Genomic DNA, 26,699 nt, shown 5'->3' with positions numbered 1-26,699 from the left:
GCATTTCTTTGTAGATGACTTGGTGGAAGCATTAAGCCTTTGGTTATTGAAATGTAATAGGATCTCACTAATTAACCCCATAATGTTGTAATGTTAATATCTCTGAAATAAACATGTGGTACTAAGAGTGTAGGCTGATAGCTTTTCTGTGCTTCACTTATCTTATTTGTAAAATGGGTATAATAATGTAATAGTGAGACTGGTAGGACTAGAGGATGCAATATATGCACAGCCCTTAGTACAATACCTAGCACTTGGTAAGCACTCAGTAAAGTACCCTAACCTAATTATAAATGTAAAGAAGTGCTTTAACACTATCTCGTTGGAATCTATTATATCAACCTCTTGGAAGGCGGGCATAGAGAGTATTATTATTTTTATGCATGAATTGGATGGGTTCAATTATTTCATTTCTACTAAACCCACATGAATGAAGTTGCTGGAGAGAAAAACATATGTGACTTTTGTTTTTTCTTTTGCCACACTACATTTCTGAGATTTGATCTCAGCTGGGTCTTTCACAATGCCCAATGCCCAGCATTTTTTTTTCTTTGCTTTGTAACTGGGAACCAAACCCAACTACCAAAATCCTTGCTGGCTTTATATTCTTATGCTCTCCTTTCATTTGCAGCACGTGACCTTGTCTCTCACTTCATAGGAAATAAAGGTCGCCAGCCTTAAGTATCTTTATTTTTCTCTTTTCTTACTCTCCCTTTGCTGCACCTACCCCCATCCTATCTCAGGAGGAATCAGAAGGTCCTTTTCCTCATTGGTACCATGGATTCTTCCACATGTGTTCACCATTTCATCTTCCCTCCGGTCTCCCCAGGGACCTTGCTTCTCTATCAGTTAAGCTCCCTTTCTCCTCTCACTTTCTTGTTTTGTTGTTTGTTTTGTTTTTGTTTTTCTTTCTCAGGATTTAATCTTACTCAGATCTCTCACCTTAAAAACAAATTTTCCACATAGTGGTCTGCTTTCAACTCCTCTGTCCCAAGCATTATGGTTCGAACTTCTTGAAAGACTCCTCTACCATATTTGGTTCCCAAATGTCAGTCTGTGGACAATCACCTGAACCAAAGAATCTCTATTTAAAAAAAAATGTTCCCCCGGAGATGTATGGATCAGCTAGCTTAAGAACTTACCTTCTCTGATTCCTTTCCTTCTCTGATTCCTCATTTGTTGGTGGGCTGAATTTGGCTTTTCTTTCTAATGCTTCTCTGGTTCTAATCTACCTAAGATCACCAACGGTGTTCTTAACTGAAAAATCCAGCTGGGCGGAGTGATTCATGCCTGTAATCCCAGGACACTGGGAGGCCAAGAGAGAAGGATTGCTTGAGCCCAGGGCTCTGAGACCAGTCTGGGCAACAAGGTGAAACCCCAGCTCTTAAAAAGAAAGAAAGAGAAGATCCCAGTAAAGATTCTTAAATTCCTCACTTATTTTTATTCTGTGTAAAATTAAATATTAAGGCTGGGTGTGGTGGCTCATGCCTGCAATCCCAGCACTTTGGGAGCTAAGGCGGGCCAATTGCTTGATCCCAGGAGTTCAAGAGCAGCCTGGGAAACATGGTGAGACCCCATCTCTACAAAAACACATATATTAGCCAGGTGTGGTGGTACATACCTGTAATCCCAGTTACTCAGGAGGCTGAGGCATGAGGATCACTTGAACCTGGGAGGCAGAGGTTGCAGTGAGCCCAGATGGCACCACTGCACTGCAGCCTGGGTGACAGAGCAAGACCTTGTCTCAAATAAATAAATACATAAATAAAATTAAAATTTAAAATTAACTATTAAGTACTCTGTCCTTCAAATTCCACCCTCCTGAATGTCCCTGGGATCCTTTCCTTGTACTTGTTTTTCCACTATTGATGCTTACCAGATCCCATCCCTTGGTCTCCTCTGATACTGCTGGGCCTAGGCCCCCTCTCCTTAGATGAAAAATTCCACATTTAATGATCTAGTTATTGTTTGTACTGATTTCTGCAGTCCATATCTTCAGGCCAGACCATATTTCTAAATTCCAGAACCATGTATTTTACCGCATGCTTGATATTTCTCCCTAAATATTCCACAAGTATACCTCAAATCCAATAAATTCAAAATTGAACTCATATGTTCATTCTGATGCTCTTAAATGATAGTAATCTTAGACTCTTCCTCCTTTTCTTACTCATCCCATATCCCTATCATCATGCTTCCTATTATTTCTGTCCCTTAAGTTTTTCTGAAGACTGTCCTTTCTTCTCTCTTCCCTGTACCTGCTGACTTAACTTGGGGCTTGTAATTTATGGCCTAGATTACTGTGAGAATCACCCCAGGGGTTCTCGTGTATTTGTGGCCCTTGCTGCAGTTTAACCTCCATGTTGCTATAAGAGTGAGCCACTTCCTTTCCTGCTTAATATAATGGCTTACTGTTGGGTTTCACAAAGTCCAAACTCCTTTACTTGGCACGTACATTCCTATATAATTATTCCTTCTTACTTTCTCAACCTTATCTTCTACTCCTCTCTCTACAAACGTTGTTCAATTTATCCATGAGCTTCTTGGGTTTCCTTGAGCTAACATATTCTCTTGTACCTTTGTATATTAAAAACGTAAGTTCTGGGAATGCCCCTTTCCTGTCCAGGGTTACTACCAGCCCATGGTTGCCTTTGTGCAAATTAGAGACCAATTCTCCATCCAGGCGGTCAATTCTGTGGGTGCTCAGACCGGTGATAGATAGTGCCTTTGTGAGACACAGAAAAAGACACCTCCTCTGCGCTAAAGCAGCCACATTGCTGCAGTACAAATCTTGGTGAGCTGAACACTGGCTCTATTTTTCCTTTCCTACTCCCCTCCCGCCTGCTGGGACCCCATGGGCTGAACAACCCATATAATGGAGTGTAGTAACCCTGTTCCTACCTTCTCCTCCTCCTGAAACACTCTTGCTTAAGATTGGGTTGGATATAGAATTTCTATCTCTCATTAGAGCCATGGTATTTATCCTTTTATTTGGTCATCAGCTCTTTGGGGAATATGAAGAAAGCTGTGAGTCCACTCTCCATAGAAAGAAGCACCCTCATAACATGCAGCTTACCCAGAGTTAGAAACCACATTCCCAGTGTTATTCCACTTCTTGGCTCTCGTGCTCAGGATGGAGTCTAACATTAAGTAGGCATTGAGTTACTGTGGAACTTTTGAGAGCATTTCCTGACAATCCATATAAGTGCTTTTTCTGCATTCTTACTGTTATTTGCAAACTGCTGTCCCCTAATGTGTTTAGCATACTGCCATCATTTCTTTTTTGTCTGTGTCCCCAATGAGGCTGTAACATTTTCCAGAATGGGCACTTCTCTGTTCGTAGCTGTATTCCCAGCATCTAACATGGTACCGAGCATATAACAGGCATTTGATATGAATAGGGATTGAATACAATTTTTCAACTACTCCAGAAATACTACTACTACTACTTTTTTCCCCCCACCCAAAATACTTCTTCATCAACTATCAACTTCTGCTGAGGCATAAACAAACTTTTTTTTTTTCTTTTTTTTTTTTCTTCTGAGATGGAGTTTCACTCTTGTCGCCCAGGCTGGAGTGCAATGGCACGATCTTGACTCATCGCAACCTCTGCCTCCCGAGTTCAAGAGATTCTCCTACCTCAGCCCCCCAAGTAGCTTGGATTACAGGTGCCTGCCACTACGACTGGCTAATTTTAAAATTTTTAGTAGAGATGAGATTTCACCGTGTTGGCCAGACTGGTCTTGAACTCTTGACCTCAGATGATCTGCCCGCCTCGGCCTCCCAAAGATCTGGGATTACAGGCGTGAGTCACCGCGCCCTGCCATAAACAGACTTTTGTTGGATAAAATTTAGCTACTGTATGACTGTTTGTGAGTTGGAATCTATTAGCGAAAAGGTTAAAATCAGTGGTCTCAATTTCTAACCTTGCTAAAGGAATCCAGCCTTTTGTCTCTAGCTGTTTTTGGCTTTCTCACTGTTCTCTGAGTAGCATTCTGAATACTGGTTTAATCAACACTTACTGCTTACTTGCTGTCTTTCATCCTTTTAGATCCACCACAACCCCCCAGTCCCCACCCTGGAGGGCAGGGAACTCCTCACAATTGAACACTTTTGTGCTCATGAGTCAGGATTTTTTCCTAGACTAGAATCATGTTTATTTGGTTTTACAATTTTCCATTAGTCTGCCTCCTACAATTCTGTGTTTCATTAATAATCCAGTTGCTTGCCTTATAATTGATTTTCTTTGACTGTAGTAAATTTCCTTTAGTTTTTTTCTGAAACTGAAATCATCATCCATTTTGCCTTTCAAAATGGGACTAGTAATTAGTTTTGAGTGAACGAAGACTTTCATGGAAATGAACAATACAAGCAGTTTCTTCATTTCTTTGAAAGATGGAACCAGACTTATGTTTGGGCTTGAAAGTGATGATTTCCATTATTCTCCTTTCACTGGTCCTCTTCTGGGCAAATCCAATTTTTATTAAAGCAACCCCAGCTCCTTACTGTCTCTCTTGGATTCATTTAAAACTTCATGATCCTCCTGGATAGTAGAATGTGTTTCAACTCTCCATTAAATTTGTTGTCTAGGAATTTTACTTGTTTTTCATAGGTCATAGCAAGTTAAAAAATGACAGTGTGTCATGGTGAGCAAAAAGTAAACATTCCTGGGTTATTTAAATTGGATTAAAATATGCCAGAGCCATGGTGACAGTAATATCAAATATGAAGGCCTTTATCTCCAGGCTCTCCAAACAGCTAATTAAAAAAAAGAACTATTTTCTATTCAAGTGGATGGCTTTTTTTATGACATGTGCTGTTCAGTCCCTCAACAGCTTTAAGTATCTGATACTAAGTCAGAAGGGAGTTGGGTTGTCTTACTGAAAATCTCTTCTCGAATACTTTAGTAGAATTTGAGTGTATATATAAATTTTGTATGAGCTGTTTAACCATTTATTATAATTTTAATTTAACATACTTGGTATGGAAATTTCATGTTTTCATTAAAACATTTTGAAAGCTCTGCTTAAAAAATAAATGTTGCTATCATTTGAACTAAAGAATAAAAACGCAAAATGCTGGTTCTGTGATTATACCAATCAAGTTGGGAGAGGGGAGCTGTGGAAAGAACTTGGAGCTCCTGGCTTTCAGTGCAGTGCCCATGGGTCTGACAGGGAGTACCATCTTGGAGCCTCTAGCAGGATACTGTATTAGACTATCAAGGCCAGTTGAACCTTAGGATTTTGGACCTTGGGTAACTTTAGCATCATGACTCTGCTTAAAGCATCTTTAATAAGTTATGTTTTGATATTTGCAATTTCAGAGCAATAAACTGGAGGAGAAAAAAAGGCTTCAAGAAAACCTTAGAAGAGAAGCATTTAGAGAGCATCAGCAATAGTAAGTTAATGTTTTCAGAACTTCGTGCCTTTATAGGCGGATTGTTCATAGAGGTTTTAAATTCAGATGATGGTAACTTGTCAAAACACCTGGTATTGGATTATTGGCTGTTGTATTAATTATGTAATTGAACTCTGTCACCACGCAAGTAAGGTGGGAGAGACATGTCTACTCACCAAAGTATCCTTTAGTAGTCAATAACACTAAATTCGAGAAATTCCCCATTATAAATAACTTGGAAGACTTGATCCTTTGGTGATCCAAGGTACTTCTGCTTATGTTGACGTCCAGGATACCAATATAAGGAATAGGGTGTTTGCACTGAAGTGCCTAAGCAGCGTCTAAACTGACCAGGGATTTATCTGATGGACTGAGGACCACTATACACTTGTGTTTTTTTCTAGACAAGAATTGAGAAATCATTTAGTAGTTATTGGCAAAAGTCTCAACTGGTGGTCATACACCAAGGTAATTTGCAGTATGATTTGTGAACAACAGCAGCTAACAGATATAGGGCAACTACTACGTGCTTTATAACGTAATCTACTTTGTTATGTAGGCTTTAAGGATAAGCTCATGTCCTAACTCTTGGTAGCCAGGTTACCTGCACATTGATTAAAAGACAAAACCAAAGAATCCTATTTCTGGCCCTACATTAATTCTAAATGTGGTAGAAATAGAACCAAGCAGATCTGGATTCAAAGTCCTAGCTCTTGCTAAAACTCTTTGAATGTCAGTGTTTTTTTTTTTTTTCTTAAATACAGATAATATCTTATAGGCCATTTGCAAGAATTAAATCAAATATGTAAATGACATAAAATTGAAACGATCCTTCTTACAGAGGTCCTTGTTGAATAGGATCATATAACTTTTATTTTATGGAGGCTGTACACAAATTTCTGGTCCCACCAGAACCAGTAATGGGCCCTCCACTTTCATATGAAATATTCACTGCCTGCCGCCTGTTCTCTCGCTCCATTGTTGTTCCTTGTTTGCAGAATTTAAGATCACTCTGATGTTGGGGTGAGCATATTTGTGACACCCTCCAACATATTCCCCCTCTAAGCACAGTATCTTCTGATTTCTCATGCCACTAAAATTATCCTGCCTCTATCATAAGCAGCTCCTTCTTGCTTTAAGATTCAGAAGCAGGAATGGAAGAGACATTTCTCAACCCTCTGCTTTGCTCCTTAGCGAGTTAGGTACTGTGTTTCTGCTACCCAGGCCAGAAAATAGATGGGAGATGGGATGGGGTAGGATGAAAGTGTTGGTAAGTGATGTCATCCTCCTTAGCTAAAAGGAGCATCACTCTCATTTTCATCACAGAATCCTTAGCCTGTCTCTCCCAACTCTTCTTCTAAAGGCGGCATTTGAGTGAGGAGCTGGTGGGAAGCTGAGGAGCTAAGTACCAGGAGAAACTGTCTGTCTTGCAGAAAGATATGGTGGCAGGGAGGCACCAGATGAAGACTGTGAATGTATCATTGCCTCTCCTTTCATGGGTAGAGAATGAATGAGAATTGATTTCCAGGCTCAGCCTGAAGAGTTGAGAGAGATTAGGGGCTGGGCTGGTGGCTTTGTGTCTGGAGTTGGTTCCTTCTGGTGGGTTCTTGGACTCGCTCACTTCAAGAATGAAGCCGTGGACCTTTGCGGTGAGTGTTACAGCTCTTAAAGGTGGCACAGACCCAAAGAGTGAGCAGCAGCAAGATTTATTGTGGAGAGTGAAAGAACAAAGCTTTCACAGCATGGAAGGGGACCCAAACAGGTTGCCGCTGCTGGCTGGGGTGGCCAGCTTTTATTCCCTTATTTTTCTCCACCCACATCCTGTTGATTGGTCCATTTTATAGAGTGCTGATTGGTCCATTTTACAGAGTGCTGATTGGTCCATTTTACAAACCTCTAGCTAGTCACAGAGCACTGATTGGTGCATTTTACAAACCTCTTACTAGCCACAGAGCGCTGATTGGTGCGTTTTACAATCCTAGCTACAGAGTGCTGATTGGTGCATTTTACAATCCTCTTGTAAGACAGAAAAGTTCTCCAAGTCCCCACCTGATCCAGAAGTCCAGCTGGCTTCACCTCTCAACTTTAGTAGCCTAGAGTCACAAATGAGAACAAATGTCATTGTCTTGTGGCATACTAGTTTTACATTGGAAGAGGAAAGACCTACTTAACAGTGAGGGGCCTTGGGCACAGGACTGGATACTTGAATGGGTTCATTCTCTGGAGAGTTCTAAATATGGCAAAGTAAAGGGTAAGAGATTCTTGAAGTTTTAAAAGACATTAGAAGTTGTGCGTCCAACCTCCTTTCTTTTATAGTTCCAGCTTCTTGAGTTTGTGTTTTACTAAATACAGAAAATCAATCACCCTTTTTCTGTAAAGAAAAAAGAAGTTTGCCCTCAGCCACCTGGCCTGCTATCAGTGGAGCTGAATTCAATTACACACACATTTCACTCCTGCTCTTTCTTCTGCTTATTGTAAAAGTCCCAGTTAACCAGGAAAAACAGAGTTTGGCTAAAATTGAGAAGTATCTCAAATTGATTTTTAAAGCCTATTGAGAAACACAAGAAGAGGTATATGTGTGAGGTTCTTCTTTGAAATAGTATTATGTTTTGAATTACTTTTGAAATTAAAAGACCAATAACTCATGAAATAAACAGCAAGTATGTAGTTAGAAATATAAAAGAGATTTATAAAAGATGGATCGTCTATATGACAAGTTTTTGTCATACCTCCTTAGAATCAGTGTATGGTGGAAAAAATGTCTAGGAAAGTGCTTTGGATTTTTTTTTTTTTTTTTTTTTTTGGAAACGGAGTCTTGCTCTGTTACTCAGGCTGGAGTGCAATGGCTTGATCTTGGCTCACTGTAACCTCTGCCTCCTGGGTTCAAGCGATTCTCCAGCCTCAGCCTCCCAAGTAGCTGGGATTACAGGTGCATGCCACCACACCCAGTGAATTTTTATATTTTTAGTAGAGATAGGGTTTCACCATGTTGGCCAGGGTAGTCTCACTCCTGACCTCCAGTGATCCACCCGCCTTGGCCTCCCAAAGCTCTGGGATTACAAGTGTGAGCCACTGCACCCAGCCACCTCTTTGGATTTTTAACAGCACAAAGGTTTTGCCAGACCAACCAGACTGCCTACCCCTACCTCCCAAATTAGATTCTCCTGAAACTGTTAAATGAAGGAACATAAAATAGAAACATACATAAGAAATTCTCTCAAACCAGTCAATACTTTGCTAGTTTCACCATGCTGCAATGTGTGATTCATACAGCAAACCAGGAATGGTATTTTTTTTTCTGTAGAGAGGGCAACCATGGACTTGAGCGGACTATAAATCCAAGTTGCTGGAGATAAAGCTCATGATAGCAACCTGGGGCACCACCATGAGAATCTTAATGTGCTCTTTCTTAACACCTTGTTCTTGACTTCGTTCATTTGCTTCTGATTATTTTTAGTGTTGTCAATTATTTAGCTAACAGGCAGAAAACTAGGCTTTTATTGACATCCAAAGGGACTCTCCTGAGTGTAATAATGAAGGCAGTTTATCGAATGCCTGTGAGGTTGCTTTCTAATTGTACGCATTAATCTGCCCGTGCAAGCTGGCTGAAAATACACAAGCAGATTGCACATGCAGATGGAGCACACAGGATGGTTTTTATGAAAAGACCTCTGGAATGTACTTTTGCAGTACTGTCTTTTCCCTAAAAATCGAATGACTGTGACTGTTTCAACGAGCAGCTGAGAGCAGAACAGATTAATGGTGCATTAAGTCTGCTACTCTGGCTGGGGACAGACTCCAATTTCATAATTTAGAATTAGTTTTAGGATTCTTGAGCCTGAAAACAGAGGGTAGAAATCGGCAGTTAGCCTTGGTCTAACTTTCAAGGTTATTTTTAGTCTCTGTAATTATTTACTACTTATAAAAATTCATGTGTGATACCTTTGGGTGGACTTTTCTATTAGATGGAAGATGTGAAGTAACAGTTGATAAGCCTTTTTTAAAAAACAATGATAGGATTTTATGATTTAGGTTCTTTAAAACATTGGGTAAAATAAATCTCAGCATTTAAAATTTTAATTGGTAATTTGTTGGTGGTGGGGGCGGGGTGTAGTCATCTTTCCAATTGTGTTTTTTTGGATGAGTGTTAAGAGAGGTTTGAATTTCAGCTAGGGTAGGAATGTGAGTGAAGCAGGACAGATTCATTTTGTGTGCGGGTATTAGGAAAAAGTGTTCTTTTAAGAATTTTCTCGAGATATAAGAATTGGCTACATTTTAAACATTAACAATTTAAAATTCATGTGTAACAGCCACTTGATGACCAAAAAAGAAAAGTCTCTCTTTTCTTTTCTTTTTTTTTTTTTTTTTTTTTTTTGACACGGAGTCTTGTTCTGTTGCCCAGGCTGGAGTGCAGTGGCTCAATCTCAGCTCACTGCAACTGCTGCCTCCTGGGTTCAGGCGATTTCTCCCGCCTCAGCCTTCCCAGTAGCTGGGGCTATAGGCATGCAACACCATGCCCAGCTAATGTTTTGTATTTATAGTAGAGAAGGGGTTTCACCATATTGGCCAGGCTGGTCTTGAACTCCTGACCTCATGTGATCCACCTGCCTCGGCCTCCCAAAGTGCTGGGATTACAGGCGTGAGCCACGTGCCTGGGCCAAAGCCTCTCTTTTCAACCCTTAAAGATAACAGATTCTCACTTATCTCTCCTTGATCTGGGGAAGACCTGGAAGGGGTAAGAGTGTCTCTACATATGCAAATTTTCCCCACAAAAGACAGCTTTACAGGGCCATTTCAAAATATGCCAAAGAAATATATTTTGGGGTAAAAAATTTTTATTTCCTTCAGGGTCTGCTATCTGTCATGTGATGCTGTACCGGAGTCAGGTTGGAATTTGTTATCTTATTGCCACAAAGAGTCTGTTAGGGCAGTCTATGACGTCTATTTTAATGTGCTGGTTAGTTGTGCCTAAACTCCAAAAGGGAGGGGGCATTTAGAATTTGGCATTTAGTTTTTCGTTTTGGAATCCACGTGGCTACAAGGGAATCCATTAAGTCTGTTGGGGGGCTTGGGATTTTATCTCTTGTTTACACATTAAATGTAACAGATTATATATTCATATGGTTTTAAAATACAAAGTGCTTTGTTCTTTTAATCAAATAAAGTAATAAGAAGCTGCTATGAGGCTGGGTGCTGTGGCTCACGCCTGTAATCCCAGCACTTTGGGAGGCCAAGGTAGGTGGATTACCTGAGGTCAGCAGTTCAAGACCAGCTTGGGCAACATAGGGAGATCTCATCTCTACAAAAAATACAAAAATTTGCTGGGAGTGGTGGTGCATGCCTGTAGTCCCAGCTCCTTGGGAAGCTGAGGTGGGAGGATCTCTTGAGCCCAGGAATTTGAGGTTACAGTGATCTATGGTCATGCCGCCACTGCACTCTAGCCTGAGCAACAGAACGAGACCTTGTCTCACCGAAAAAAAACAAAAACAAAAACACAAAAAACAAACAAACAACAACAAAAAAACAAGCCACTCTGGAGTTCCTGCAGAGAGCTTGGTGAGAAGTGAAGCATGGCCACTTCCCCTATGGCCCTCCCAGGAAAGCTGGGGTCCAAGGACAAGCAAGCCTCTGCTCTGCAGGCACCTGGAGCCCTTGCCATGGCTGTGCACCGGCAGGGCCCAGGCCTTGATGCAGAGGAGGACCCCTCTCTCCACTCCACCTCTTTGACCATCAGGCAGCCGCCTCTCTGAGCCCAGACCCAGCTGGCTGCTGGGCCTCCCGGCCTAACCCTGCCTGGCCTAGATGAAGCCTTCAGGATGCAGCCGCTTTGGGTGGCGCCGGTGTGCAGGGTGGGAAACCTGGCAGCTGCGGGAACACCGTGGAGAGCGCTGTGGTGTGAGGCCTGGAAGGTGGGTCTGCAGACGGACCCAACTCCGCCACCTCTGTTGGCCTGAAACCCAGCAGGACCGGGGCCTGGGGTGACCACTCTGTCCAAGTTGGGTGAGGCCTGCCTCGTTATTGATGACAATGGACCAAGGCCTTAACGGTCCAGAAGGTGAGCAGAGCCCTGACGGGTGAAACTGCTAGAAGCCACCAGGCGGGGTTGATCTCCCATCTACCATACCTTCATATCAGAAGAGAAACAGTAGGAGATAAGCCATATTTGGGCAACGGAAAGGCCCACTGGTCTTTGGAAAAATGTACTGGTCCTATGTAGAAGATCTGTGTACGTCATAGGAAAAACTGCTCTCAACTGACCTCCCCAAAGTTTTAAAAGAACACTTGCTACATCTAGCCCTTCTAGATGTAAATAGGCTTTGCCAAATTATAAAAGAGTCATAAAATCACACATCTTGCAAATGCTCACCTCTTAAAAAAATCATATAAAATGTCTTCTGGGATGACTTTTTGAAATGGATTTGTGAGATCACCTCTGGAAGTGACATCAGGGATGACATGTCCAAGTTTGTTCAGTGGATAAGAGGACTTGGGGTGGAAGACCTGAGAAGGAGGAAAAGAAGGCTCCATGCTAGACTGATCATATTTAGGAGACATTTTCATATTTTAACCATCGCTTTGTGTGTGTATTTTATTCCTCACTACTGTATACATGGTTGGCAATACTAAGTACTTTTTTTTTTGAAATGTCTGGGCTTTCTTCTAGATGTTCTGAAGTGCCTGATATGTGTTAAAAGTACAGGTAATAAAATAACACATTTTGTGAATATCTTTTTGTTGAAATTCATATGAAATGTTGTTTTTAGTGGGGACTGGCCAAACCACCTCTTGAGTAATACAACATTGTGTTTCAGGGGAGGAGGGAGGAGGGGGAAGTGGAAAGAATCTATGCCCGTGTGCCTGTAGTGAGGCAAGAGTAACCATTGTCCCTTACATCTGTGAGTAGTGTTTTACTTATCTGTGTTTATAGTGTATATAAAGCAGTGGTCCCCAACCTTTTTGGCACAGGGAACTGGCTTTGTGGAAGGCAATTTTTCCATGAATGGGGCAAGGGGGATGGTTTTGGGATGAAACCATTCCACCTCAGATCATCAGGCATTAGTTGGATTCTCATAAGGAGCATGTAACCCAGATCCTTCACATGTGCAGTTCACAATAGGGTTTGTGCTCCTATGAGATTCTAATACCGCTGCTGTTCTGACAGGAGACGGTGCTCAGATATTCCTGACCTTCAAAGTACATAGGGGTGGTAAGCACTGTAGAAACACAGGCTACCTGTGGAGAGGACTATTGGAGAGGGTGGGACAGACAGCTCAGAGAGAAAGACTTGGGCAGTTGACTTCTATTTCTTCCTACCAATATCTGGATTTTGCTAGAATAGGCAAAAGTAAAGCGAGGAAATGTGTCTGCTTTCTCTGGGATCAGCATATATGAATGACCTCCTCTTCCCAGGCCCAACATGGATTAGTACCGTAATTAAACTTACTGTAGGGTAGGTGGGCTTTTGTGACCTCTCCTGGCTGCACTCTATTCCTACGTACAATTTCCAACATTGTTTCTAGGGGAGAAGGGGCTCAGTTCTAAAAACCTCAGTTGGAAAAGCTCTTGGAACCAAGCCCATTCCAAAATAGGGTCTTCCTATTTCTAAATTACCTTGCACCACCTTGAGCTCAGCCTGTTGATTTTAATATTGGAAAGTTTTCTTCATTTTTGCCATTGAAACCATGCATCTTTTTTACTTCCATATGAATAATAGTGTGATTAGTTCCTATAGGGCACATCTTCATCTATTTTAGTCTCCTAGAGCTGAGAATCCAGGCAAGTCAGCTGAATATGCACACGTAGGCACCAAGTTTGCCTTCCAATATGCTCACAAAACTTCTAATGCCCTTCATGGGAGCTTCTGAAAGACACTTAAGGGCTCAGTTGATCCCTTATCCATATGGTAGGCTTAAATCCAGCCTTGAATTTTATAATCCAGGTAAGGTGAATAGAAAGTCATCCTATTCATAACTTTCTATCTTATGCTAATAAAGTGAACTTATAGATACAAAAATCTCATATCTATTTTGTTCAGAATAAGACTGAACAGCTTATGAAAAATCTGGTCAGAGGAATTCCTACCTATTGAATGTAAAATTATGTTGATGGTTAAAACCATATCACAATCTCTACCCACTATCAATTCTCCCTGCAGATATCCTGGTGTATGTTACCTCATTTTCATTCCCACTGCCACTGCCCTGATGTCAGTATTATCACATGCCACTTGAATCATGGCCTGTGTCTTTTGTGATTTCTTGTCATCCCCTGGACTACTGCAATGAGTTTGTTACTATCTTTGCAACCAGTCTCTTCATTGTCTTACACGTTTTGTCAAGTTTAGTTTTCTGAAACATAGCTTTAGTCATGTCACTCTACTGGTCAAACAGATTTGATTATCTCCTATTCCTACTGCCTATAAAATGAATTCCAGACTCCTTAGCCACACCATGGGGAACCATGGGCCATCTTAGATGTCAGAAAGGACTTATAGCATTTGGGTCTGTGTCAGGTTGATGTGGTTTGGCTGTGTCCCCATCCAAATCTCATCTTGAATTGTAGCTCCCATAATTCCCATGTGTTGTGGGAGGGACTTGGCCGGAGGTAATTGAATCGTGGGGGTGGGTCTTTCCCATTGCTGTTCTTGTGATACTGAATACATCTCATGAGATCTGGTGGTTTTATAAAGGGCGGTTCCCCTGCACCCACTGTTTCTTGCCTGCCGCCGTGTAAGATGTGTCTTTGCTCCTCCTTCACTTTTTGCCATGATTGTGAGGCCTCCCGAGCCATGTGGAACTGTGAGTCAATTAAACCTCTTTTTCTTTGTAAGTTACCCAGTCTCGGGCATGTCTTTATTAGCAGTGTGAGAACAGACTAATACGTAGGTGATTTAGGGGAAGATTTAAGGAAGCAGAGCTTTGCTCTGAATTGGATCTTATCAGGAAGCAGGGGTAGGTCTATGATGAGGTGTCTTAATCAATTCCATCTAGAAGGAAGGAAGACCAGAGTGAGACTCATGCTGTAATTGATAAAGAAGCAGAAGTCAGTCATATTAGCCATAATTTTGGGATCTTTGGTCACTATTATAGTTTGTATAAGGTCCATGTATTTTTCTGTGTTCAGACATGTTATAGAGTGATCTTGTTTTTGTTATGAGCTATTATAGTCACAGTGACCTTTTCTGATATTGACATTATGTAACATTGGTTACTTTCAACAGGAGAACACCAAGGCCTAGCTGTGAGTGCCAGGCCAGTTTTTTATTTTTATTTTTTATCATACTTTAATTTCTGGGATACATGTGAAGAACGTGCAGGTTTGTTACATAGGTATACACGTGCCACGGTGGTTTGCTGCACCCATCAATTCGTCATCTATGTTAGGTATTTCTCCTAATGCTATCCCTCCCCTAGCCCCCCACCCCATTACAGGCCCTGGTGTGTGATGTTCCCCTCCCTGTGTCCATGTGTTCTCATTGTTCAACTCCCACTTATGAATGAGAACATGCAGTGTTTGGTTTTCTGTTCCTGTGTTAGTTTTCTGAGAACGATGGTTTCCAGCTTCATCCATGTCTCTGCAAAGGACATGAACTCATCCTTTTTTATGTCTGCATAGTATTCCATGGTGTATATGTGCCACATTTTCTTTATCCAGCCCAACATTGATGGGCATTTGGGTTGGTTCCAAGTCTTTGCTATTGTGAACAATGCTGCAATAAATATACGTGTGCATGTGCCTTTATGGTAGAATGATTTATAATCCTTTGGGTATATACCCGGTAATGAGACTGATGGGTCAAATGATATTGCTGTTTCTAGATCCTTGAGGAATTGCCACACTGTCTTCCACAATGGTTGAACCAATTTACACTCCCACCAACAGTGTAAAAGTGTTCCTATTTCTCCACATCCTCTCCAGCAACTGTTTTTTCCTGACTTTTTAATGATCGCCATTCTAACTGGCATGAGATGGTATCTCATTGTGATTTTGATTTGCATTTCTCTAATGACCAGTGATAGTGAGCTTTTTTTCATATGTTTGTTGGCTGCATAAATGTCTTCTTTTGAGAAGTGTCTGTTCATATGCTTTGCCCACTTTTTGATGAGGTTGTTTTTTTCTGGTAAATTTGTTTAAATTCTTTGTAGATTCTGGTTATTAGCCCTTTGTCAGGTAGATAGATTGCAACAATTTTCTCCCATTCTGTAGGTTGGCCAGGCCAGTTTTTGTCTTTCTCTGTATGCAATTAATAATTGGTAAAAAATAAAAGTTGACTAGTTCCTTTTTTACAAAATAGTTTCACTTGGTTTTCTTATCACTGGAACCTAGTACCATCCATGTTCTCCTTTTGGGAGGGCAGGGGATCTGGGGGTTAGACTGCCTGAGTTTAAATTATAACATTTTTCCTCATTAATAGAACATTATTTAACCTCTTGGGGCCTCGTTTCCTCACATATAGCCTGGGGTAGGGGGTAACAATAACTGCTAACTCAGAAGAAGATTAACTGATACAATCCACATAAGAGATCCAGGATAGTGTTTGGAAAGAGACGCTGAATACAGTGTAACTCCAACAAGGACAGCAGAGGAAGAAGTGAAGGAAAGTGAGCAGCCAACTCCAGCCTTTACCCCCAACAATAGAGCCTGAGAACCTCTTCTTGATGCATAAGATTCACTAAGAAGGCCCTGGGGCCCTGAAAGTGCTTCTGGTAAACATGCTATACCTGGGGGAATATGTGGTCCCCATCCTGGAGACAAGCCATCTGCATAGCCAACTTCATCACTTCTATGTGAGCTCTAAGAGCCATATTTTAAAAATTACATGAAAATGAATGCTAGTCAAACAAATAGTAAATCCAAGAAAGAGGAAGGCATAGATACCAGAACAATTGTGAACAAAGAAGACAGTGACATTTTTGGTCAAATATGTGCTTGTTTTTCTGTTTAAATAAGAATCAACAGGATCTAATTAAAATCATGGAGGATTTTAGCACTAGAAGAGGCACAAGGAAGAGACAGGGATATGAACTACAATAAGTTTTTTTCCTTTGTTGTATGAGTGAATGTTGGATATTGGTATCAATTCCAGAGATTCATAGAAAAATAAATGTGCTTATTATATGTTTAATTATATGCTAATTATATGTACAAATTAGGATAAATAACACAAAAACATATAATACAACAAATAAAAATTTGATCATCAATTTCTGCCTTTATAATAAAAGGCAGAAAAGAAGGGGGAATTTTTCAATAAAAAGTAACAAGCAAAATATTAAGTCCAATAAGTCAGCATTCACAAAAAAGGTATACAGGCTAAATTATCTTATTAGAATAAAAGCTCTTGGATTGCCTAAAAAATACAAATCTAGTTATATTTGATTACAAAGAATATCTATAAATCAAGAGTTGAAAACAAAGTTATACATGTAAATGTTAACAAAAGAAGCAATCTTAGTATGAGACAAATTGAATTCAAGGTGAAAAACATTCAACACGATAAAAGATATTTATGCAGATGAAATATATAATCCAAAGGAAAATGTGAGTCACAAATCTTTATCAAAATAGATTTGAAATACATACGACAAAAACTATTTGTCTCTAATATAGACTATGGATTTGCCAAATTTTCCTTTTATTTAACTAATTCTCCATAGAAATTAACAGACCAAGTGAACCAAAAAACTCTGTAAAGAAAGGAGGATTTGAATAACAATGCTAAGCATAATTGTATAGACATAAAATGTACCCAATATATGAAAACAGATATTCTTTATAAATACTGACTTTAAGAAGACTGACTAAAATCTACTACAAAATTGGCCATGTTCAAGGCCTCAAAGACTCTTGTTAACCTCCAAAAAAAAACCCCCCAAATCCTAGAAAGCCACAGTCCTTGAGAAAAATAGAGTAAAATTAGAAATTAAGCAATATGAAATTATAAAGTCTGTTTACTTAAAACATTTTTTTTCTGTTTTTTTTTTTTTTTTTTTTCCAGTGTCTTGCTCTGTCACCCAGGCTAGAGTACAGTGGCATGACCATGGTTTGCTGTAGCCTTGACCTCCTGGGCTTGAGCAATCATCCCACCTCAGCCTCCCACGTAGGGGGACTACATGTGTGCACCACTAGGCCCAGCTAATTTTTTAATTAAAAAATTTAAACTATCTTTAAAAATGACTATTGGGGAAAAATTAAAACCAAAACTGAAATTACTTTGAGATAAAAGACTAAAAACTTTAAAGCTGGTTGGAATAACAAACTGTTATTGGCATTGTAATCAATCTATGAATTGAATTATTGAATGTTATAGAGAATCTAAAGTAGACCCATGTTTATATAAAAATTCAGTATTTAGGACTTTAACTACGAATGAAAGTATTTCTTTCAAACCAATGTCAAAAGAATAGACAATTTGACAATTTGTATTGAATCAACACAATAAAAATGTAGTGAAGGATGATTTTATACTTTGAGGGTAGAAACTCCTTTTTAAGCAATATACAAATCTCAGAAGCCATAAAGAGAGACCATAGCTTTAAGTACATAAAAATTTTAAAATCTATGATAGAAGATATAATGAAGAATGTTTTAAGTAAATAATAATCTAGGAAAAAATATTTGCCTCAAACATAATGGATAAAGGCTTAATTTCACAAAGAATGTTTATAGGATAATAAGAAAATAACAACTCAAAAATTGGCAAATTACTTGAACAAGCAGTTAAAAGAGGAAATAGGAATCAAAATATTCAGCTTCACTAATGATTAGAGAAACACAAATATAGATTTTATTATTTCAGTGGCAAAAATATCAATGGATTGATAATACTTCACATTAAGAAAGGAGCTTTCATTTATTCAACAATGAGCATGATTCAGGTGTGGTAGCACGTGCCTGTAGTCCTGGCTACTTGGGAGGCTGAGGCAGGTGGATCACTTGAGCCAGGAGTTAGAGGCTGCAGTGAGTTATGATCACACCACTGCACTCCAGGCTGGGTGACACAGGGGAGACCCTATCTCTTAAAAACCCCAAACAGAAAAATCCTCTAAACTGATAAGCACCGATAAGTGTGTGTCAAGCACTATACTAGGTTCTAGGCATGTATTATGAATAAAGCAAATATGGCTCCATGAGCAAATGTGGAAAATAGACAAGCTGACAAAGAACTGTGTAGGATAACTGCGTAGGATTCGAACAATTCCTATGAAGGAACATAGTGTTAGAGGTAGGGTAAGAGAGCATAATGGTACTAGGAAGGCAACATCTCCTTAGCATGATAGGTAGGACCCGACTTTCCAAGAAAATGACATTTGAACTGAAGACAAAAGGATGAGAAGGAACCAGCCATACTGAGAACCAGAAAGAAAGTTCTAGGCTGAGGCAATGGCATATAGGGTACTCAGCAACCTGAAAGGAAGCTGGTATGTTCGGGCTGAAGTGAAAAAAAGAGATGACGAAGTTGACAAGACAGGCAGGAGCTAGGCAGGTCAAGTGGACCACACAGGCCATGGCACAGAGTCTGCATGTTTTTCGAGCCACAGGGATAACCTGTAGAAGATTTTTATTTTTCAAAAAGAAATGACTACTCTAGTTGCTGTGTTGCAAATAGATTTGAGAAGGCAAGAGAAGAAATGAAGAAACTACTAAAGATGTTACTGCAGCAGTCTAGATAAGAGTTGGTGGTGGCTCAGCTTAAGTGATGTCAGTGCAGAGAAAAGTACAGGCATGCCTTGTTTTATTGCACTTTGCTTTATTGCACCTCACAGATATTTCATTTTTTAAAATTTTATAAATTATCAGTTTGTGGCAACCCTGTGTTGAGCAAGCCTATTGGTGCCATTTTCCCACTTTGTGTCATAGTGTCACATTTTGGTAATCTGTACAATATTTCAGATCTTTTCGTTATAATTACATCTGATTTGGTGATCTATGATCAGTGATCTTTGTTGTTACTATTGTAATTGTTTTGGGGACCGACAAACCCTGACCACAAATGACAGTGAATTTAATCAATAAATGTTGCGTGTGTTCTAACTGCTCCCCTGACTGGCTGTTCCCGTGTCTATCTCTCTCTCCTCTTTGGATTTTCCTATTACCTGAGACACAACAATACTGAAATTAGGCCAATTAATAACCCTACAATGGCCCATAAGCATTCAAGTAAAAGGAAATATCACGTCTCTCATTTTAAATCAAAAGCTAAAAATGACTAACCTCTGTGCGGAGGCATGTTGAAAACCAAGATAGGACAAAAGCTAGACCTCTTGCACTAGTTAGCCAAGTTGTGAAGCAAAAGAAAAGTTCTCAAAGGAAATTAAAAATGCTACTCCAGTGAACATGTGAATGATAAGAAGGCAGAATAGCTGTATTGCTAATATGGAGAAAGTTCAAGTGGTCTGGATAGAAGATCAGACCAGCCAAAACATTCCCTTAAGCCAAAGCCTAAGCTAGAGCAAGGCCCTAACACTCTTTAATTCTATGAAAGCTGAGAGAGATGAGGAAGCTGCAGAAGAAAAGTTAGAAACTAGCAGAGGTTGGTTCATGAGGTTTAAGGGAAGAAGCCTGCTCCATAATATAAACATGCAATGTGAAGTAGAAAGTGCTAATGTAGAAACTGCAAGATATCCAGAAGATCTAGTTAAGATCATTGATGAAGGTGTGTATACTAAACAACAGATTTTTTTTTTTTTTTTTTTTTTTTTTTTGAGGCAGAGTCTTGCTCTGTCTCCCAGGCTGGAGTGCAGTGGCGCGATCTCAGCTCACTGCAACCTCCTCCTCCCAGGTTCAAGTGATTCTCCTGCCTCAGCCTCCCGAGTAGCTGGGATTATAGGCACCCACCAAGATGCCTGGCCAATTTCTTGCATTTTTAGTAGAGACGGTGTTTCACCATGTTGGCCAGGCTTGTCTTGAACTCCTGACCTCAGATGATCCGCCCACCTCAGCCTCCCAAAGTGCTGAGATTACAGGGGTGAGCCACTGCACCCAGCCTAACAACAAATTTTTAATGTAGATGAAACGGCCTTCTATTGGAAGAAAATGCCATCTAGGACTTTCATAGCTAGACAGGAGAAGTCAATACCTACTTCAAAGGACAGGCTAACTTTTGTTAGGGGCTAATGCAGATGGTGACTTTAAGTTGAAGCCAATGTTCATTTGCCATTCTGAAAATCCTAGGGCCCTTACAAAAGTATGCTAAATTGTGTGTATGCTCTATGAATGGAACAACAAAGCCTAGATGACAGCACCTCTGTTTACATCATGGTTTACTGAATATTTTAAGCCCACTAATAAGACCTGCTTAGAAGAAAAGATTCCTTTCAAAATATTGCTGCTCATTGACAATGCACCTAATCACCCATGAAAACAACACTAATCTCCTTGTATATTTCCCAGGCATCTCAAAGTTAGCATATTTAAACTTAAACTTTTGATATTTTTCTTCCCAAACCTTGGTTCTAATACCTATTAGGATATTTGGCAGTATTTCTAAACCAAATATCAAAACCAAGAACCAAGGTTTGGGAAGAAAAATATCAAAAGTTCAAGGTCAAACATGCTAAGTTTGAGATGCCTGGAAGATATACAAGGAAATTAATGTTTTCATGCTTGCTAATGCAGTCTCCATTCTGCAGCCTATGGATCAAGGAATAAATCTGATGTTCATATCTTATTATTTAAGAAATAGATTTTTAAAGGCTATAGATGGTGATTCTTCTGATTGATCTGGGCAAACTAAATTAAAAACCTTCTAGAAGGGATTTACCATTCTAGATGCCATCAAGAACACTTGTGATTCATGGGAGGAGGTCAAAATATCAACGTTAACAGGAATATGGAAGAGGTTGATCCCAGCCCTCATGGATGACATTGATGGACTCAAGACTTCAGTGGAGGAAGTCTTGCAGATGTGGAAATAGCAAGAGAACTAGAATTAGAAGTGGAGCCTGAAGATGTGACAGAATTGCTGCAATCTTACGATCAAACTTCCATGGATGAGGAGTTGCTTTTTATGGATGAGCAAAGAAAGGGATTTCTTGAGATGGGAACTACTCCTGTTGAAGATGCTGTGAACATTGATTAAACAACTTAAAATTTAGAATATTGTATAAACCTAGCTGATAAAGTGGTGGCAGGGTTTAAGAGACTGACTTCCATTCTGAACAAAGTTCAAATGCTGTCAAACGGCATTGCATGCTACACACAAATCTTTCATGAAAGAAAGAGTCAATGGATGTGGCAAACTTCACTGTCGTATTTTAAGAGATTGCCACAGCAACTCTGGCCTTTAGCAACTACCACCCTGATTAGTCAGCAGGTTATCAACAAGAGCCTCCACCAGCAAAAAGATTACAACTCACCAAAGGCTCAGATGTTAGCATTTTTTTTAGCAACAAAGTATTTTTAAATTAATGTGTACATTTTTCAAGACGTAATGCTATTGCACACCTAAGAGACTACAATCTAGTGTAAACCCAACTTTTATATGAATGGAAAACAAAAAAAATTATGTGACTCACTTTATTGCAATATTTCATTTGCTTTTTTGCAGTGGTCTGGAACCAAACTCACAATATCTCTGACGTATGACTATAACTACATATTGTATGTAAGTTCAATAGGACATATTGATATTGGGGATGAAGAAGGAGGAAGAATCAAGGATGACTCCCAAGTTTCTGACTTGAAGTACTGGAGGTGTAGTGATGCCATGTACTGAGATGGGGGCTACTAGGTGAAAACCAAGGTTTGGGAAGAAAAATGTCAAGAGTTTAAGTTAAGTTTAAGTTTACATATTTAGAAAAATATCAAGAGTTTAAGTTTGAGATGGTTTGGAGATATCAAATGGGCAGTTGTACACATGAATTTGGTCTCACTGAGCAGATATGTGGGAAATATAAATTTAGGAATTATTAGCATGTAAATATAAAGCCATAAAAGTGGATAAAGTCACTTAAGATGAAATTGCAGGTTTGAGAAGAGGGCCCAGGACCAAATACAGAGGAGCTCTATCATGTAGAGTTCGGGTAGATACGAAAGGACATCCGAGAAGTCGGGCAAATTAAGAGTGTGGTATCATGGAAAACAGGACAGACATATTTCCGAAAGGAGAAATTAGTCAATTCCTTACTAGTGTTGAAAGGTCAAATGAGAGAAGGACCAGTGACAGTGGCTGTGATCTTGACATAAATGATTTGGGTATGATGATGGGGCTGGAGCTTGATTGAATTGGACTTATGAGTAAATGGAGATATGGGAATAGATTTGGCGTTTATCAGTAACTCTTGAATAATTTGAAAATGAGAACAATGAAATGAGGCAGTAACTGGATGAGGCTACGGAATCAAAAGTTTTCTTAAATTGATCATGTTTGTATGCTGATAGAAATGATCCAGGAGAGGAGGGGAAGACTAGACACAAGGGGATGACAGAAGAAATAAACTTAAGAATATATGAATAGGTTCCTGAGTATACATAACCAATGCTTAATGATTAGTCAATGATTAAAAGGAGAGTACTTCTCCTTTTATAATTGAGGAAGCAGTCTTTACATTTTTGTTAAAGGAAGATAGGTACAGATACAGGAAGACTTAAAAGATTTCGTGTTGAGAAGATGAAAGACTTATTTCTCTATTCTCAATGAAGTATGAGGAGATTGTCAGCTGAGAACTGAGAACAAACAAAAGGTACAGGAGAAGAATTAATGAGTGGGCCGGGCATGGTGGCTCACACCTCTAATCCCAGCACTTTGGGAGGCTGAGGCAGGTGGATCACCGAGGTCAGGAGTCTGAGACCAACCTGGGCAACATGGTGAAACCCTGTCTCTACTAAAAATACAAAAAATTAGCCAGATATGATGGCGGGTACCTGTAATCCCAGCTACTCAGGAGGCTAAGGCAAGAGAATCACTTGAACCCGGGAGATGGAGTTTGCAGTGAGCCGAGATCACACCGTTACACTCCAGCCTGGGCAACAAGAGCAAACTCTGTCTCAAAAAAATAAAAAATAAAAAAAAGAATTTATGAGTGAAATGGAGTAGAAGAATTCGGTAGGATGAAGCTAGAGTTAATGGGCTTCATTTGAAGCCAGTCTACTTTACCACTCCCTCCTTCTTCATACCTCCCATCCCAAAACACCAGATGTATTATTTTTCCCAAGTTTGATTTACTTGTTCTGGTGCAGACTCAGAGAAAGCAGATGGTTGACTTGATCTAAGTTTGAGATTTTTCCAGACATATATGATGGAAGCAGGGAGAAGAGGAAGAAAGGCATTTGTAAGGGAAAGATTTAAAAAATGGACTATGGGCTCTAAGCTGCACAAGAATTAAAATAGATGGGAGCTGATGGTTAGAAAGAGGTGGGGAATCAGTGGTTTGGAAATCCCAGAGAGACTGGAATGTTGTTATATTGATAGTACTTGAAAGAAGAACATGGAATGACAGAAAGCTGTATTCAGGAATGGAATTTGTCAGATAGTTTGGAGAGAGGACATTTATTCATGACAACAATGTCCAGGGTATGGCCCTGGCAGTGTGGCTGAGGTAGAGTGAAGAAGAGCTACTGAAGATCAAGAAATCAAGAAACACAGCCTGTGGTGGGGGGCAGCACATAGGATATCCATGTTGACAGTAGTCAAGATAGGGAGGAAGGCTGAAGGTTTTGTATTAAATAATAAATGCATACTATATTTAAAAGGCAGTGACACTTCTTCCATTCTTGTTTCTTCTTTCTCTCATTATATGGAATGGCAGGTAGAAAGATCTCTCAAAGTTTGCTCCAGAGCCCATGGGAGTGAATGTTCTGGTAGATTTGGGGCTTTCCTGATGGGGGCCAGGCCATGAGGGGGCAATGCTGGCATGGGGCCCAGTCACCTCTGTACCACTCATTAGTAGTCTGGTTGGTGGCAACCAGGTACAGAGCAAAGCACAGGTAGCTACCCAGGAGGAAGCTCAGGACCATTACAACATCCCCCCCAACCACAACCCCAGCATGAAGACAATTGTTAGAAAGGTCAGGAACAGGTACTAAATAAGAAAAATCAAGTCCATAAACTGGAAGTGTCCAAGGTCATCAGTGTAAGTGTAGTACAAATCCAACAATACCACCAAATCGACCAGAAATGCAGTGCTCACAATGGCCATGGCAGCAGCCGAAGCCGTCAACATCAAGAGGTAGATGAGAAAGTATTAATAACTGGTGTTCCAAGCCCAGATGCAGTTGTTCACCCAAACCTAACGATGGTCAAAACGGTGCACACACTGCAGTCAGTGCTTTGATCGAGCTGGTGTTCGTAAATCATAAGTAGAGCACCTCACCTCTTTAGAAACATCACTGAATTCATAAACTTCAAGAAATAATTCATTTGCTTTTCTTATAATGCCAGAATCAGTTACACAAGTTAGGGTGGAAATAAATGGGTTTACAATCAGAAGCAGATAGGGCAGAAGAAGGTAATACAGGAGAACTAGCTTTTGACGGTAGCTAAGTATTTCCCAGGTATATTCAGTATTTACCATCCCTTGCAAGACCAGGTGAAGAATAATGAAGGTATGGTTTCATGTATGGAAGAGGTAATGAAGCAATCTTTACATGGCTTTCTGAAGACATTCTGGAATTATACAGGAAAATATCTGTGCTCCTGCCCTGATCAGGCATTTCAAATCATGAGTTTTCTAGCAAAAACACGTCATAACATAACCAACTAGCACCAAAGCCAGTAGAGCAGGAAGAGAACCAAGAAGTCCATGCAGGGGGGTATTCCTCTTGTTTGGACAATTTTCAGCCAGCAGCTCTGGTGTTCCTCCTCCCAGCATTCACAGAGAATTCAAAGAGCAGCTCCTCTTGGGCAGCAGTGTATGCCTGACATGACGAGTGGCACCCAAAGCTGCAGGACATGGTTCCTTCAGGAGGCTGGATCTGGCACCAGCTTTGACCAACTGCCAATTACATGATACCCACACCTCCTGGGTGCACCAAAGGCTGAAATCTTAAACAAATGAGAGATGGTTGACCAGAAGGTTGAAGGATGACAATGGCAAAGAGGATGGTGTATTCTGTGTTGTGGGTACTACAGGAGCAAACATGTTTTGCAAATGATGGGGGAAGTAATGGTCTGGAAGTAGATTGGGAGCAAACAGGATGTCTGCTTCATTTTCAGGCACCAAGGAATATGTATATGGGAAGTAAAATAGTTCCATTTCAGGGGGTTGTGGGAAGTACTGTTCTCAAGAGGTGGTCAGGTTTCAGACAATGTGGGAAAATGAGGCAGACTCTTTTTTTTTTTTTTTTTACTTTTTATATTGAAATAATTTCCAACTTAGAAGATACAAAAATAGTAGAAAAATAGTTTCCAATAAAACCTTCATCTAGCTAACATTAATATCTTATACAACCATAGTACAATGATCAAAATCAGAAAATTAACATTGGTACAATACTATTAATATAAACTACAGACCTTATTCACATTCCATCAGTTTCCCTCCAGTGCTCCTTTTCTATTTCAGGATCCAATTCAGGATCACATAAAACATCCAGTCATTATGATTCCTTAATTTCCTCCAATATGTGACAGTACCTCATTTTTTCCCTTCTCTTTCATGACCTTAACACATTCAGTGGGTAATGGATAGTTACTTTGTAGACTTCCCCCAATTTGGGTTTGTTTGATGTTTTCTCATGAATAGCTTGAAGTTATAATTTCCAACAAGAAAATTACAGAAGCGTTGCCATATCCTTCTCAGTGCATCGCATCAGAGGGTACATGATGGTCAGTATCCTTATCACTGGTGATATTTACTTGGATCATTTGGTAAGGTGATTTCCACTGTTAAGTTATTGTTTTTCTCTTTATAATTGATGAATGTTTTGGGGGAGATATTTTAAGACTATACTAATATCCTGTTATCTGCAAACTTTTGCCCAGTGATTTTAGCCTATGTAAATTAATCTTGCCAACATTTTTTTTTTTACCTGGATGTTTGCCTAATGGTGATTTTGTATTTGAGGGAGACTTTCTGATATGAGGTTAAGAATCCTGAGTTGTTAACTCTTGGTTAAAGATTGAGAGATTTTTGCCCCCTTGGAAAGGTTTGGAAGGCTAGAGGAGGTGTGGGGGCTTAAGTGGTAGATATATGGGGCAGTGTGGGATTGAGATACTGAGTCATATTGAGTGATAGGTGAGACTGGGACACGCGGTGGTGACCGAGATAAATAGGAATGTGTAAAACAGGATAGGATTAGTACTTACAGGAGGTTATCCATGGTTCTGAATTGCCACTTTCATAAAGTTAACTTTTGGTGAA

General features: G+C 39.9%; 1 protein-coding gene and 1 pseudogene across 3 annotated transcripts in view; one reads left to right on the top strand and one right to left on the bottom strand.

Annotated features, from left to right (window-relative positions):
• The window catches only part of EPSTI1 (epithelial stromal interaction 1), a 102,231-nt gene that overhangs the window by 31,581 nt on the left and 43,951 nt on the right, over positions 1-26,699 (top strand). For all 3 annotated transcript variants that reach the window (XM_004054437.5, XM_055360063.2, XM_063697306.1), the window contains exon 6: positions 5,324-5,397. In XM_004054437.5, coding sequence (XP_004054485.3) covers positions 5,324-5,397 — 74 coding nt within the window. The remainder of the gene's footprint in view (positions 1-5,323; positions 5,398-26,699) is intronic.
• LOC109029289 (palmitoyltransferase ZDHHC4-like) lies at positions 24,420-25,141 on the bottom strand (annotated as a pseudogene).

The sequence above is a fragment of the Gorilla gorilla genome, chromosome 14 (assembly GCF_029281585.2).
Source record: "Gorilla gorilla gorilla isolate KB3781 chromosome 14, NHGRI_mGorGor1-v2.1_pri, whole genome shotgun sequence".
NCBI classification, from domain to species: Eukaryota; Metazoa; Chordata; class Mammalia; order Primates; family Hominidae; genus Gorilla; species Gorilla gorilla.
The sequence above is the reverse complement of the archived record's forward strand: the minus strand, read 5'-3'. Positions and strand labels throughout refer to the sequence as shown.